This window comes from Heteronotia binoei, chromosome 12 (assembly GCF_032191835.1).
Source record: "Heteronotia binoei isolate CCM8104 ecotype False Entrance Well chromosome 12, APGP_CSIRO_Hbin_v1, whole genome shotgun sequence".
Lineage (NCBI taxonomy): Eukaryota > Metazoa > Chordata > Lepidosauria > Squamata > Gekkonidae > Heteronotia > Heteronotia binoei.
The window spans coordinates 40,112,900-40,129,241 of record NC_083234.1 but is presented as its reverse complement, the minus strand read 5'-3'; the positions used below and the strand labels follow the sequence as shown (position 1 = coordinate 40,129,241).

At 44.6% G+C, this 16,342-nt stretch overlaps 1 protein-coding gene across 3 annotated transcripts in view; it reads left to right on the top strand.

The window, feature by feature from the left end:
- Nucleotides 1–5,094: 5,094 nt before the first annotated feature.
- Nucleotides 5,095–16,342, top strand: part of DOCK5 (dedicator of cytokinesis 5) — a 181,436-nt gene continuing 170,188 nt past the window's right edge. For 2 of the 3 annotated variants that reach the window (XM_060250563.1, XM_060250564.1), the window contains exon 1: nucleotides 5,119–5,353. In XM_060250563.1, coding sequence (XP_060106546.1) covers nucleotides 5,311–5,353 — 43 coding nt within the window. In that variant the 5' untranslated portion in view covers nucleotides 5,119–5,310. Of the gene's footprint in view, nucleotides 5,354–16,342 lie in introns of all 3 variants that reach the window. The other variant, XM_060250561.1, reaches the window with a different exon arrangement.

Sequence of the window (16,342 nt, the reverse complement as noted above, 5' to 3'; positions counted from 1 at the left end):
TACTTACTTCAAACCTGTATGTAGAAGTTGTCTATGTTCCTTTGTAATCCTCACCAATGGTGCTAAATCACAATTCTGCAATAGCAGTAGCCCTGTTCACACACTAAATCAATGCATGTACATGTGTGTACATACATCTGTTTGTAAGAAGCAGCCAATGTGTGTTCAAAATCAAGTATGTCCTATTATAACTCATGAGCAAAACTAATAGAAATATAACGCAGAGAATGCCTCTTTATAGAGCCGCCAGTTTCAGCTCGGGAATTTCTGGGAAATGGGGGTGTGCGGTGGAAGCTAGGAGGGTGGCATTTCAGAATGGGAGGGTCTCAACTGTGTATAATGCCATAGAGTTTTCCCTCCAAAGCAGCCATTTTCTCCAGGGGAACAAATATCTGTGGTCTGGAGATCAGCTGTAATTCTCCAAGTCTCCTCATCCCTTCCAGTTCCCTCCATTTCCAGAGTGAGTAGCAGAGAAATTTGACATGGAGTAGGGTTGCCAATCCCCAGGTGGGGGCAGGGGATCCCCCGGTTTGGAGGCCCTCCCCCCACTTCAGAGTCCTCAGAAAGCAGGGGGAGGGGAGGGGAATGTCTGCTGGGAACTCTGTTATTCCCTATGGAGATTTATTCCCATAGAAAATGGAGAATTGATCCGCGGGTATCTGGGGCTCTGAGGGGGGCTGTTTTTTGAGGTAGAGGCACCAAATTTTCAGTATAGCATCAAGTGCCTCTCCCCAAAATATCCCCCAAGTTTCAAAACGATTGGACCAGGGAGTCCAATTCTATGAGCCCCAAAAGAAGGTGCCCCTGTCCTTCATTATTTCCTATGGAAGGAAGGCATTGAAAAGGTGTGCCGTCCCTTTAAATGTGATGGCCAGCACTCCCTTTGGAGTTCAATTATGCTTGTCACAGCCTTGATCTTGACTCCACCCCTAATGTCTCCTGGCTCCACCCCCAAAGTCACCAGATATTTCTTAAATTGGACTTGGCACAACCCTAACATGGAGGCAGCCTTTATACAGAAGGTAGGCTCAGACCAAGGCCTAGCATGCCTGTAAACAACTCTTCTCAATATCTCCAAGCATGATTTTTCTACCAGGATTGATGGGAAATTATAGTTTTTGTTATTTCCCCTTTTCTTCAGCACAGGCCTGTAGCTACAGTGGGGCCTCAGGGGGTCCAGGCCCCACCAATCAAACCCCTATGTAACCTTTCTGGACCCACCAATCACTCACCCCATTGCTCGCTGCCCTCTGTTCAAGAGGCGTTAGCCCAGGGGTGTCGAACATACAGTTTGGAGGCCGAATCAGGTCCCCAGAGGGTTCCTATCAGGCCTCCCAGCAACTGACTGTCATCTGCCTCCTTTTCCCTCTCTCTTGCTTCCTCTGCATCACAGCTTGCTTTGCAAGGTTTGCTCATTTGCTCAGGAACTACAGAGCAAAACCTCTATTTTCTCCATTGGCTGAGGCTCCCCCCCCAGCCCCGTGAGGAAGGAAGGAAGGAAAGAGCCAGAGCTTCCTTTGCCCAGTTCCCTGGATCCCATGGGAGATATACAAAGAAAGCATCCTTAAGAGTGCTAACGTTTTAAGCATGTTTTAAGTTTTTAAAATATATATTTGTGTTTGTCTGCATTCTTTATAAAATTTATAATTCTGTTACCTAATCTTAAATAGGTACGCACATGGCCCGGCCTGACATGGCTCGGCCCCTCAAGGTCTAATTTATGTCAGATCTGGCCCTCATAACAAATGAGTTCGACACCCCTGCCTTAACCCCTTTTTTCTCCCCCCACCATCATCCAGCCTGATAAAAAGTGAAGGGGACAATGAAAGGTTATGCATAATTTTGTGATAATAAAAGGGATAACGTGGCATTTGTTATTTAAGGGGCTGTCACAGGCTATTTTTAGAGTTGACACTGAGAGCCTGGCCCCTCTAAACAAAAACAAAAAATCCGGCCTGTGGCCCCACCAAATTTAAAATTTTGGCTACGGCCCTGCTTCAGCACCACATCTTCAACGGCCATTCTTTTCATTCTTGCTTTTCAGCCCACTGCCTATTTTGAGCTATTTCCTTTTGACGCTCTTTTAATCTTTCTAGCTGTCCTGTTTCTCACCCCTTTCTTTAGAGCCCCTTTCCCACCTTGGTCTTTTCCCTCGTTTCCTTTTTCCCTACCTTCTCCCGCCTTGGTCTTTTCTCTTAAGTTTCTTCCCCCCCCCCCCCCTCAGATTCTTTTCCTTCAGCCTTCTTGACTGGGATTTACTACCTGCAGTCTAAATGGTGCAATTGATTCTACCATCTCTGGCTTTTGCCTCCTCAACTGTTCTGCCTGTATTTCATTTCATTTTCATTTTATTTAGTTTATATCCCGCCCTTCCCACCAAAGCGGCTCAGGGCAGCTCACAACAACACAGAAGTAATAACACAGGATTAAGTTTTAAAATACATCAATTTACAACATTCAAACAATAAACCAGTAAAAACAGTAAAACAAAGCCATTTACCAAAGTACCATACTACAGGCTTCTATTCGAAATTTTCAAGTACTGATCAGTTGTATGCCAACCAGAAGAGGACTGTCTTACAGGTCCTGCGGAACTGCCCAAGGTCCCGCAGGGCTTTCACCTCTTCCGGTAGCTGGTTCCACCAGCAAGGGGCTGTGATTGAAAAGGCCCTGTCTCTGGTCGACTTAAGTCGGGCCTCCTTTGGCCTGGGGATTGCAAGCAGGTTTTGAGAACTCGATCTCAGCACTCTCTGGGGAACATGTGGGGAGAGACGGTCCCTAAGGTAGGCAGGTCCTAGGCCATATAGGGCTTTAAAGGTAATAACCAGCACCTTGTACCAAACTCAGTATATTATTGGCAGCCAGTGCAGTCCCTGGAGCCCCGGCTGGATGTGCTCCTATCTAGGAAGCCCTAATAGAGCCAGTTTGGTGTAGTGGTTAAGTGTGCGGACTCTTATCTGGGAGAACCGGGTTTGATTCCCCACTCCTCCACTTGCACCTGATAGCATGGCCTTGGGTCAGCCATAGCTCTGGCAGAGGTTGTCCTTGAAAGGGCAGCTGCTGTGAGAGCCTTCTCCAGCCCCACCCACCTCACAGGGTGTCTGTTGTGGGGGAGGAAGGTAAAGGAGATTGTGAGCCACTCTGAGACTCTTCGGAGTGGAGGGCGGGATATAAATCCAATATCATCATCATCTTCTTCTTCTTAATAGCAGCCGGGCAGCGGCATTCTGCACTAGCTGCAACTTCCGGGTTCGGCACATGGGCAGCCCCATGTAGATTTATTTATTTATATTTATTTATTTATATTTAGACTTATATCCCGCCCTTCCCACCAAAGTGGCTCAGGGCGGCTTACAACATAATAAACTTATAATAATGTAGAGGGCATTACAGTAGTCCAACCTCGTTGCGTGGATCACCGTTGCCAGATCATCATGCTCCAGGAAAGGGGCCAATTGCCTCGCTCGCCTAAGATGAACCAGGCCTACATTTTCAATGTGGCTTCTCATGTGCTCCAACTCATAAAGCATATAGAATTGGAAAGGACTGTGTCACTGGCAAAATGTCATTTAAACAAGATGGGAACCACCTGGGAGACTTGTATGTGTGCTTTGCCTGTAGACAGCAGTACATTTAAACTTTGGCTACGATCCATCATCAGGGGACAATGCTTGTTTTGGGGTGGGTGGGTTAGGAAGGGGTTTTACCTGGAATCTATCATATACTATAGTCTGCCTTCTGAAGCTCCCATTTTCTCTAGGGGAACTGAGCTCTGTAGTCTGAGATTACTCATAATTCTGGAAGAACTCCAGGCCTCATCTGGACCTTGGTAACCTTTTTCCTCAGACCACACTAGCACCGCATGAAAAATGTCTCTTGATCATTGTTGTTGGTAAAAGGCCAGGCTAACTTCTTTTGATCCATCACTCTCATTGTTACCTCAGGTCTATTGCTTCAATGAATACACTGACACCACAGTCCAAAACAGTTACACCCTTCTAAGCCCATTAATTTCAGTGGACTTTGAAGGGTGCAACTATGTTTAGGAATGTACTGTGAATAACAGCTTTGTTTCAACACTTTGAAGTTAATTATTACTTAAAATTCCACCCCAATACAGGCATACATAGTTTGAGCTGGGTTATTTTCCCAATACAGATATTATATAGTTACCCCTTATTCATTGACATTAGAAAGCTCATGGGTTCTATGAATCCAGGGCATCCAATTTATTTTTCATGTTGGCCAGGTAATCAGAAATCTGTGTGTGCCCAATGCATGTTCTAAGGATAACAATGTTTCCTCAGTTGTGCAATACAGTTGTAGTGAAATTTGAACAGCTGATTGGTTTTGCCCTAAACAAAAAAAAATTCTGGTGGACCACACGGGTCAGGTCGCCTTTGACTGGTGAGCCAGGAGCTGGACACCCTCATACTTACCGATCTCTTGGAGCTGAAGAAACTGGTCACTATGTAAACGGTTATTATCATTTCTTCTTTATTTTATCATCTTTCCAAGTTATGACTATTTATTACACAAGTACGCAACGTTTAACAAAAAAATCAAAGAACCAGAATTACAATGGTAGGAAAATATTGTGCAGCAAAAGTATTTTTTTCTGAATTGAGATCGTTGTTTCATACTTAACAACAACGCCTGCAGCTTGCCCGATCCTATGCACGTTTCTTCACAATCCCAAACAATCCCTCCGGCATAAAGGGGCATCAGGATTGCGTGCCCAGGATTTTGTCGAATGTAATTCCTTCCATCCGCCACCCATCCCCCCCCCCCCCCCCCACCCTTGGGATTAGTTCCAAACAAGCAGGGTGTTCAGGGCTGCAGCGTTCACCAGAGCCAATAAACGATCCAAGCTGAACTGATTTCCTCCCGAGTAAGCTCGCTCGCCGGGGAGGCCTGCCAGCCAGCCGCCCAAGCGATCTCTGTGGACGCCCGGCAGCTTCAAGGCGTTCCGGGCCTAGACAGGACAAGGGCGGAGCCGGGGCTAGGGGAGCAGGTGATCCCACCCGCCAGGGGCGGGCATTGACCGCCCCCTCGGTCTGACTGTGTAACTGCAGGAGCGCCCGCGGTTGCCGCAGCAGGAGAAAGCACGGACTGGGCAGGGCAAGAAAGTTCTCCGCCGGCGGCGCCGCGCGGCTGCTGGGGAATTAAGTTTGCCAGAAACTGCGGTCCGGATCCGACGCTTTGAGCATGGCGGGAGAGGCCGGAGCAGCCGAGGCTGGATGAGGCGGAGGAAGAGCCGCCTGCCGGGTAGGACGCGCCGAAGGAGAGCTTTTCCCTCTCCGGCCCGGCATGGCCCGCTGGATCCCCACGAAGCGGGAGAAGTACGGCGTGGGTGAGTGGCCGTAGGGAACTGCCTCCTTTTCTTAGCCCCCGGGTGCCGTTCTCACGTGTAGCTCCGCCTTAGTAAATTGGCAGGGGCCAACAGCTGTAAGCTCTCTTTCCCAGGCTCGAATCTCTCCCCCTTCCCGGTACTTTCTTCTCCTGAAAGCTCTCCCGAGACCTCCCTCATTCTGTTTCCACTCTCCAAGATCTGAAGGATCCCATTTCGGAATGTTCAGAAGCGGAATTGGCTGTGTAGAAAAATGTCCCTCTCCCTGTCTCTGAAGCAGGAAGAACTCCCCCGTCTGAAGGATGAGTGAGATCCCTTAAAGCTGGCTGGTTACCTATTAACATCTTATCTGTCAGGATGGAGAAAATAATGGATCCGTCTTCCTCACCCCACCCCCTCCACAACCTGTATGATTATGCATGAAAAAGAGGGAGGGTTCTGATTCGTATTAGGAATTGTAAATATGAAACAAGGGAGTGGTGGGTGCTCTGGATTAGCATAGAAATCAAGGGTGTGTTGACGTTTGAAGGTTGTTTCTCCTTGCTGAGGCTGCCAACTTCTGCTCTCTCTTTCTCCTTCTGCTTTCCTGTTCGCCACTGCTGGCCTAACTACTGGTCCCCTCCTCCTTTTCCATATAATTAATTCTTTCCAACCCTAAAGCTTGAGTCATGCCACCCTGAGATGTGCAAACACTTGCCTGTCATCTCAGCAGGCTGGAGCTAACTGGCAGATTCTCTGCATAGTCTCAGAGGCATTGCTTTCTGTATCCTAGCACTGAGCCCTCAGTGGGTGCTGGGGTCAGGCCCTGGCTTCAAAGCTCCCTACCTTTTCCTTTCCTGCCCTGCCCATGATTCCTTTGTCTGTTTTTTACCTTTATGCCACCTTCCTTAAATGGCAGGGATGATTGCCATGGGGGTTCTCAAAAGAACTGAAGGTGCCTTCTGTTCAGTCAAACATTGGTCTCTCAAGGTCAGTCTTGGCAGCTGTCACTGACAGCACCTCTCCTGGATTTTTGGTGAAGGTCTTGTTAGATCCTGAAAGTCAGCTGTAACTTGATGGTAAAAAAACAAACAAGGCTGAATCCTTTTAACTGGAGATACTGATGATTGAACCTTCTGCATGTAAAACAGATGCTCTGCTACTGAGCCAAAGCCTCAACTGTTGAGTTCTCCCACCCAGGCAGTGAACATACTGTGATAATCAGCAAGATAGCTGCCTCATGTGCTTTACTTATATACCTTTGGCTCTTGATTAGCCAGTGAACTCTAGACTTTCCCCTAACCTCAGGCCTTGCTTTCAGCCTCAGCTTCACCTCCATCATGCCTTTATCCTCCTGCCCTTGTATGGCTGACTCAGTTCCTGCTTCTGTACCTTCTCTGCCAAGGGCCTGCCAAACTCTTTGCCACCAGAGCAACTGAAACCTCCTGCAACCACTATTGTGTCTGGTCCGTCAAGACTAAGGAGCAAAAGCATTCTTATTAGTTTTGTTTTGCAGTCACCCCATTGGCTGCCCATCAGTTTATCAGTTCAATTCAAGGTATTGGCTATCACATACAAAGCCCTACATGGCCTTGGACCCTTATATCTGCAGGACTATTTCATCGTTGCTCCACCATGACAGGGTAATTTCTCTGAGAAGGGCCTTCTGAGGGTGTTGCAAATGGGCAAGATCAACAACTACCCATACACCTGTATTCTCTTAAGGAATGGCTTGCCTGATGAGGTCGGGAAGGTTCCCACTCTTCTGGCATTCAACAAAATATGCAAAACCATGTTATTAAGGATATTGCTTTTACGACAGTAATAGGGCTATATTCTGTCAGGAAGATGCTTCAGGAAAGGGAATGGGACTGTACCACTGTGTATAGCGTGTACTATGTATTGCTCCATGTATTACCATGCTGTGAACTTTCCTGCACTGTTCAAGATGGCACGTGTGCTTTCCCCCCAAAAATGTCTGCTTAGCTCAGATTTCTGCATTCTATTCTATTGCTTGTTGTATATGAAAGGATTGGCTTACCCTGTGTAATCCACCTTGAGACTCTTTGAGAAAGAACTATAAATAGCCTAAATAAAATAACACCTGGGTGAGGGTGTTAGGGACCTTTGTTTTTATCTCTTGATGTCACCCTTTGCTATACAACAGGAGGAAGAACTCCCAGAACTCTACCCTAACTTCCCTTTCTAAACCATACAGCAAATTTCTTGTGCTTTTCCATGGCCTACCAGTGTGGCATAAGGTGCCCTACTTCAGAAAAACTTGCTCTTAATTTGTCCATGAGCTCAGCTCTTTTTTGCAAACTTTGCCAAGTGGGGGGTATAGAGAGACTGATTTCCTTTCCCTGTAGGTGAAGTCCTTTGTGTTAATTTCCCTTTCAGCTGCTTTATAAGCTTCTTCTTTGGCAGAACCCACTTGGCAATTGTAAAGCCAACTAATGCTCTAACGAAGTGACTGCATCACAAGCACCAACTGTGTGCATTGATATATGTCAAGGGCTGAGTAAAAATTTTGTGCCAAATTAAATCTTGGCTCACTTCCAAGAGCAACCAAACACTTTGTAGTCTGAATAAGTTATACAAATTGTGCCAGTCTGCGCATATGCTTGTTGGACAGAATTCTTTCTGATTTATTTTGGTTGAACCAGTGGCCTGTGCAGAAAGCTAAAGGCGCTTGCCCTGATCAGTGAATGTCGTGTTCTTGGATTCCTGAGATTTCATGGTCAAGCTTGTCTTCTCAGGGTATAAGGAAGACTTGCTGTAAAGAATTAGCAGAGTTTTGTAAGACTGAATTCTGTGCCAGCACCAGCTTCCTCTCATGTACAGTGAGAATGTGGATGAGCAATGCAGTGTGTGTCCCTCTATCACATTATTTTTCTTTCCATATTTACTTTTCTTTCATCGCTGTGAACAGAGATTGGGCTTCAGCTCAGTAGTAGTGCATCTGCTTGGCATGCAGGATGTCTCTGGTTCAGTTGCAGGCAATTCCAGTTAAAAGAGTAGGATAGTAGGTGATAAGAAAGACCAGTGCCTGAGACCTTGGAGAGCTGTTGCCAGTAAGAGCAAACAATACTGCCTTTAATGGGCCAGTGATCTGATTACATATAAGGCCTCCCATACTCTGCTGAATACCCCAAATGCCCTTTTTTCTAGCCCATAATGCCCACTGGCTGTCTCTGGCATGGCTCTTTGGCTTGCCTTTTCTTCCCTTTGCTTTCTCAGGATCTTTGAATCTTTTTCAACTCTTTGCTGTTCCTGGATTTTGAATTATGGCTTGGTCTTGATACAGTGCATGAATGAATCATGTACATGAATCATGTGCATGCTTGTTTTCTGACATATGATGCATTAAGCTGCTTATGGTCTATGGTCTGGCTTCATTTGAAATACTGTATACAGTTCTGGTCACCATATCTCTGAAAGGATATTGCAGAACTGGAACAAGTATAGAGGAGGGAAACCAAGATGATTAGGGAGTTGGAGCACCTTCCCTATGAGGAAAGGCTGAAGAAAGAGTCTGGGCATTTTTAGTTTAGAAAAGAGATGACTAAGGGGGACATGATGAGGAGCCCTGTGGTGCAGAGTGGTAAAGCTGCAGTACTGCAGTCCAAACTCTCTGCTCGCAACCTGAGTTTGATCCCAGTGGAAGCTGGGTGCAGGTAGCCAGCTCCAGGTTGACTCAGCCTTCCCTCCTTCCAATGTCGGTAAAACAAGCACCCAGTTTGCTGGGAGAAAAGTGTAGATGACTGGGGAAGGCAATGGCAAACCACCCCATAAAAAGTCTGCCGTGAAAGCGTTGTGAAAGCAGCGTCACCCCAGAGTCGGAAACGACTGGTGCTTGCACAGAGGACTACCTTTACCTTTAAGGGGGACATGATAGAGCTTTATAAAATTATCCATGAGATGGAGAGAGTTGACAAAAGAAGAAGTTTTTCTCCCTCTCCCTGAATACTAGAACTCAAGGGCATCCAATGAAACTGATGGGCAGTAGGTTCAAGATGGACAAAAGGAAATACTACTTTACATAGAGAATGATTAAAATGTGGAGTTTGCTGCCTGAGGATGTAGTAATCACCACAGGAATAAATGGTTTTAAAGGGGGGTTAGAAAGATTTATGGAAAATAAGTCTGTCAGTGGATACTAGCCATGGTGAGTGAGGGGAACCTTCACATTCAAAATAGTTAACCTCTGAATCCCAGAGGAAGCAACATCGGGGGAAGCTCTCAACCTCCATGCCCTGCTGTTGGTTGTTCCAAGGAATTGATTGGCCACTGTGTGAGACAGAATGCTGGACTAGACAGACCACTGGTCAGATCAACCAAGGCTCTTCTTAGGTTCTTATGTAGATTATGTTCTGTGATCTACCATACTACTTCCCAGTGGCCTCCTTCCCCCCCCCCCCGGCCTTATTTATAGCTTCAGGTTTTTAAGAGATGGCCTGGATGTTTGCTGTTTTGAGTATGGCCTTGCTTTGCTAACTATCCCTGCTCTGTTTACATAAGGGCTCTTAAAACAGTAATCAAAGTGTCTTGAAAGGAAACTTGGAAATTGTAGTGCTTTGGAGCCTTTGCTAGTGGCAGGAAACTTAAAAACACATCTGTGTGTCCTTTCATCACAAAAAGGGGGGTATTGCAGGTCTGTATCAAGATAGCAGGGGAAAAGCACAATTATTTGACTCATATTTATTATTAATTAAATTAAATGATTTACATATTGTGCATAATTCTGAGCCTTGGGAAGAACAAGAAGCTATGCAGGTCATGAAGCCTTATTCTGCAAAAGGACCACCCTTCTGGAAAAAGATCTGTGGTCCTCTCAGCTCCACATCATGCTTCCCACAATTGTCAACTGATTGTTTTGGAGGATCAGCCATATAAAGAACCAAGACCTTCTCTGATATGGCCTGCTATCAGTAGTATTCAGAAGTTTGCTGGCTCTGAATATGAAGGTTCCATTGATGGGCGTATCTTCTGATCACTGAGTTTGCCCTCTGGAAGAGTTTCTCCCAGGTTTCTGACCACATACTGTCAAAAATGCAAAGATGATCTAATTGGTATAAATTGTTTGAATCACTTATAGCAGCTATAAAATATCAGCATGCCTGTTGGTACTTCACTGCCCTAATAGAAAGAGCAATCTGAAGTATTTGCACAGATAATGTCCAGCACACATCTCTTTTTAAATATTAAATATTCAGAAGTGTGGGTGGGATATGCATTTCTGAGCATTTTAATGGAATATGTGCCATATTCTACCTGGTATGCACTTTTTAAACCTGCTGAGGTATGTAACTTGTGTGCATGGATATATGTTTTTGAGTGCAATATGGAAAGTGAAAAAGGAAGAAAAGACTTTGAAGGTGCATATTCTTGTTCTCACAAATACAGAGATCTCCCCCAAATAAAGTTTTCTTTCCAGGCATGAAATTAGTAACAACATAACACAGCCTTTCCCAAACTTGTTTATAAGACATGGCCTTTTTCTCTGGGGAATATAATGAGGACACAGGGGGCAAAATTAACTGCTACAGTGTTTTGTTTTTAACTCTTGGATAATTGTAGAAAGCATCTTAATAATCAAGTATTTTCATGTAATGTGGCAGTGGGCTGTTTAGGGATACAAGGAAGGTGCTGAGATCTATATTGAACCCTGTGTTAATACCTCTGATATTTCATAGAGCCCTGATATCACATGCTCTTTTTCCTCCTATTCCGATGGTGCTGAAAGTTTGAATAACAAATATTGAATGTGTGGTTGTTTCTTCTTATATTAACCTGTCTCAGTATAAAATAGGTGTTGGGTCACTAAATAAGGGTTCTCACCATGTTGGGTTCCTTTAGACCCTGCTATTTTTGACACCCACTGCTTTATTGAACTTTACTTTAGCTGGGAGTCTAAATGACAACATTCCTTTATAGTTAAGAATGCAGTGAGGAGGATTTCATTGCCATAGAACAATCAAACTCTCACATGCCAAGGCTGGTTTTATATATTTTTTATATCCCTCTTGGAAGATATAGCCCAAATACATAGAACATTTAAGAGTTAAGTCCTGCAGCTGAACTGGTACATCTAGCCATTAGTTAAAAGAGATTCATGTCTATGCTATTGAACCATATCCATATTTTCTGTTTTCATGGACCCATTTTTCACTTCCAGAGGGCTGATATGTGGATGTTGTTATCTTGATTTTGTTTCCTAGCTGTTGACAATGGACATGTTAAATGCTATGTTGCCTTATCTAAGTTGTTGATTTTTTTAAAGGGTGTGCTGAGTCTGCACACCCTGAACTTTGTTTCTTTCTGTGGCTGGAGATGACTCATTCAGAAATCAGGCTTTGTTCTACTGCTGTATTGCTGTGGTTTTGCTGAAGGGGTGGGAGATACCAGACATGGATTTTTGGAATTTGTAGAGAAGTTCAGAAGACAGGTTATACTACTCAGATTTTGGTGGGCTTTCAAAAGGGCCATGGAGAAATGCCCTCTATCCTACAGTTCACTCCTGCAGTTCAGTGGTTGGTACTGCATACTATCCATGTGGTGGAACTTAGCTGCACGCTTGTATTGGAAAAGGGGAAAATTACAGGATATGAGTGCCATCTTAACTTTTTTGGAATGTCCATCTAAAGGGCCAAAAGACTATATTTTATTTCTTCCTCTTGGGCAGGAAGATCTGGACTGATCCCAGATGGGGATATGCATTCTGATATTCCTGGTCTGAATAAAATATCTGATCAGTATTACTAGTATTTTCTGGATATTCAGGTGGTATCTGGGATTTTCTAGGATACTGCTAAATGGGCTTTGAAAAATAGTGGAAATATTTGGGAGTAACTGGGATTATTGGGGGCCAGCATTTTAAGGCTCCCAGCACATTTTAATTTAATTTTACTGTGTGCCTGTGTCTTCTTGCCAGGGCTTGGTATCAGCTTGCCAAACTGGAGTGGCTCGGATTATGTGCTTTGAAATTAATTCTGTTGGTCTTGCAACATTTACCATTTTTGCACACAGCTAACCTCGCAGTCACAATCCTGTTCCCTCCGCAGCATCTGGTCGGATTTTTCACCATCTGCGCCAGAGTTACAGGAAGTGCTGCGGCTTTTGCGTAACAAACATAAACTGCTAAAACCCAGTTTACGTTTGCAACGCAGAAGCTGCGGCACTTCCTGTAACTCGGGCGCAGATGGTGGGAAATCAGACCGGACACTGCGGAGCGAACAGGATTGTGACTGCAAGGTAAGCTGTGTGCGAAAACGGTAACTGTGTTCTTTGCTCAAGTTAGTTTGTGCTGGATTTTCTGGGTCAGTATTAGGGGATGTACTAAAGTGAATGAAAGGATTGCCCACTGGCAACAGTGGGAGATGTTGGAATGCCTATTGGATACAATGGGAATCAGGAATGCCATTTAAATACATCACAGCACATAAAAGTTCCAATGAAATGTAGAGAAGTTTTAGAAGGAAATTCTCTGAGCATAGATAGACTGCTCTGGGACTGGAATGAAAGCCCCTGGGAGTATCAAAGGTGTTGCAGAACTGAAATGACAGCCCCCACAGAGAGAAACAATGGCTCCAGGAATAGACAATAGTGCTCTTGGACTGGAATGACAGCCTCTAGGAATAAAACCAGTGTTCTGGGAATAGAATAACAAGCTACAGTTTGGTGTAGTGGTTCAGTGTGTGGACTCTTATCTGGGAGAACTGGGTTTGATTCCTTGGGTTAGCCATAGCTATCTCAGGAGTTGTCCTTGAAAGTCAGCTGCTGTGAGAGCCCTCTCAGCCCCACCCACCTCACAGGGTGTCTGTTGTGGGAGGAGAAGATATAGGAGATTGTAGGTCGCTCTTGAGTCTCTGATTCAGAGAGAAGGGCGGAGTATAAATCTACAGTCTTCTTTTTCTTCTTCTACAGAATGGAACGACAGTCCCTGGAGCTAGATAAACCAATCTGGGAGGCTCAGAAAACTTTATCTGGTTCCAAGGACCACCATTCCATTCAGGGGACTGTTTCCCCAGTCCTGGAACACTTGTTTTTAAAATTAAAAATTATTTTTATTATTTTAAAATTAAAAATTTATTTTAAGACTTTGCATTTTATTTTCAGAGTAGAAATGGAGTTGCTAATCCTAGAATGTGCTTGTGTAAATGTTACAGGATAAAAAGGCATGGGCAGGAACTGGAACATGAGAAAAGAAGGTGCTACTGGACTACAACTTTGTTCTAAAGAAAACCAAGTGCAACAACGAAGAAAAATGGCACTAAGCCTACAGAGGCACCTCCACCCTCTAAAACTGCCATTTCCTCCAGGGAAACCAAAATCCATAGTCTGGAGATAAGTTGTAACTCTGCCATACATGGAGTTGTCCATGAATTACAATTTATCTCCAGACTTCTCAAATGGAGTACAGTGGATGATCTAGATACCAGCCAGGTAGGCTAATGGAAGGAGTCCTTTTCTTTTGACTCCCTGACCTATACATGCTGACTTGCACACCAGATTGCAAAAATGGATCTAGTAGAACCCTCCAAGCTGCAAAGTTGATCTTTTTTTGGTGTTGGCAGAAACCCTGCCTCCAAATTTAATCTGGGCAAGAACTGGCCCAATTTTTAAAAACTTGAAAACTTTGCTCCAGTGCACATTAATGAAATCTGAGCAAGACTATGACTGAGCAAGCTCCCTACCATGAGTGATTTTCAAGTAATTACAGCACTGTGGGGGTCCTTTTAGCAGAGCAGCTTGCAATTTGGCTGGGTCCACAGCCTGCTGCTGACCTGATATGACGGAACTTCTGCTGCCTGTTCTTACCAGGCAAGTATTCACTGGCTTCGTTCAGAGATGATTGTGAAATCATGGTTTAATTAAATTAACTGTGGTTAGTATGATTGGGGGAACATGTACACTCCATTAACTACGACTAGTTAATCTAGACTAGAAACTGTGGTTTGCAGTGGGTGTATTAACCACAGTCAGCAGTAATTATGTTTTTGCATGATATGTGAACACCTATCCTAGCTTGTTTGCTGGCACTGCTGTCGCCACTTCTTAAGTGATTCCAGCATGTAGGCCAACCAGGGTGTGTGCTGAATCTTGATTTTACGGTTTAACTATAAGTTAAATTGGTTTTGTGTCATGTCTGAACAGAAACATTTTCGTAAGGAGAGAGATCTCTGTTTTCTTTCCACAGTCTAAAATTCATCTCTTCTTCTCTGGGTGTGCAACTGGAGTGGTTAAGTACGTGGACTCTTATCTGGGAGAACGGGGCTTGATTCCCACTCCTCCACTTGCAGCTGCTGGAATGGCCTTGGGTCAGCCATTCTTGCAGCAGTTGTCCTCTAAAGGGCAGCTTCTGTGAGAGCTCTCTCAGCCCCACCTACCTCACAGGGTGTTTGTTGTGGGGGAGGAAGGTAAAGGAGATTGTGATCGCTCTGAGACTCTTGAGATTCAGAGTGAAGGGCAGGATATAAATCCAATATCATCATCATCTTCTTCCACTCATGTGGGCAGAAAACAGACCTGTCTGGTGGCACACTATAGATTCCCAGAGAATTATGTGTGTAAAAGCTGGTGATCTTCCACTGTTGCTTTTTAAAGACACCCCCCACCCTACCCCGGGAAATTATAGCTGCATTTCCAAGAATGACCTCGAAGGCAAGTCAGGCTAGGAGCTTTTAGGAATATGAGCTTGAAACCACATACTGGGGTTTGCGAAAATCTACCAACAGTCCTATTTTTGAATGATTACGAGCATTTTAAGGCAATAAAATGGGATTTATTTTAGGAAGCTCTGTCTTTATGCAATCAAGAAGTTCTGAAACCATGAGCCTAGTAATAAAAGGCCACCAGCAGCATGCAAGAAATGCCACAAGGAAGGGTGTGGGAGCACATGTACTTAATTAACCCTTGCACTGCCCTCCAGCTTCAAGAGGCATTTGGGATTCCTACTCAGGCACTGAACTTTATCTTGGAGGAGGCCCCGTGAAGACTCAGAGTTAGAAAACAAGGGAAGGGGCAACGGTTTGGACATCCTGCCCCTGCCAAATCTCTCCTTCATGATTCTGTAAACTGTAAAGGGCTTGAGCAAGATGGTTTCCCCTTTTTATTGACTCTCACCTGCTCTCAGCGTTCTATGCCTGCCAGAGCTGCCAGAACATGTTCAGTCTTCATTGAGCCACAGGGGAGGGGGATTATTTTTCTTTTGGTTAGTTGACAGATTATTTCCCGCACACGTGGGGAGTCCCCTGACCTCTACTGTTTCTGTGGGTGGGTGACCTAGCCTTGTTGGTTTCTTCATCAGCATGGGGGCTAGCCACTATGCTGTTAGATGCAGTCAAGTACACATCTGTGTGAAATGTTATACCTGGAAGCATTGGCACCAGATGTGTGAAGCCTTGACTACAAGTTGATGCTTGATTTATTATGAAGTTTGGCTATTTCTGGGGCCCCTGTACTGTTGTTTAGAGAAAAGAGGGGCCCCTGGGAATATACCAAAACTATCTGTTTATGAACAGGACAACACAATTGATTTTCTTTGCCATTAAACTGTTTCAATCAATATGGATGAGAGGGGAAGAGATATTCTGGATTCCCTACTCTGACCTGCTCTCTGGACTTTCCAGGCAAGCTATGATAATTCTTAATGCTGTTATTGATTCACCCAGTGCTGCTTGCTACAGAGCTTAATGAGGCATGTAGCTGAAGCAAGACCTTCTAATTAAAAGAACCCTGAAACAACATGGATGGGTGATACCAAGGGTGTGATCCTGTACACAATTGACCTCTCTGGTCAATTGAAAATCAGTAGGCTGCAAGGAAGCCTTTTCCAAAAAAGCGAATGTCTAGTTTGGCCCTTGGTGTTGTTTCTTGAAAATGGAGTCCAGGAGGTATTGTCAACTATGATATTATGCATGATGCTGAATGCAAATCTATAGCTATTGTCTCTTGAAAATACAAAAGCCAGCAGTTAATCCGGTGGTTTCTCCAGGATTAAGTGGATCTTGA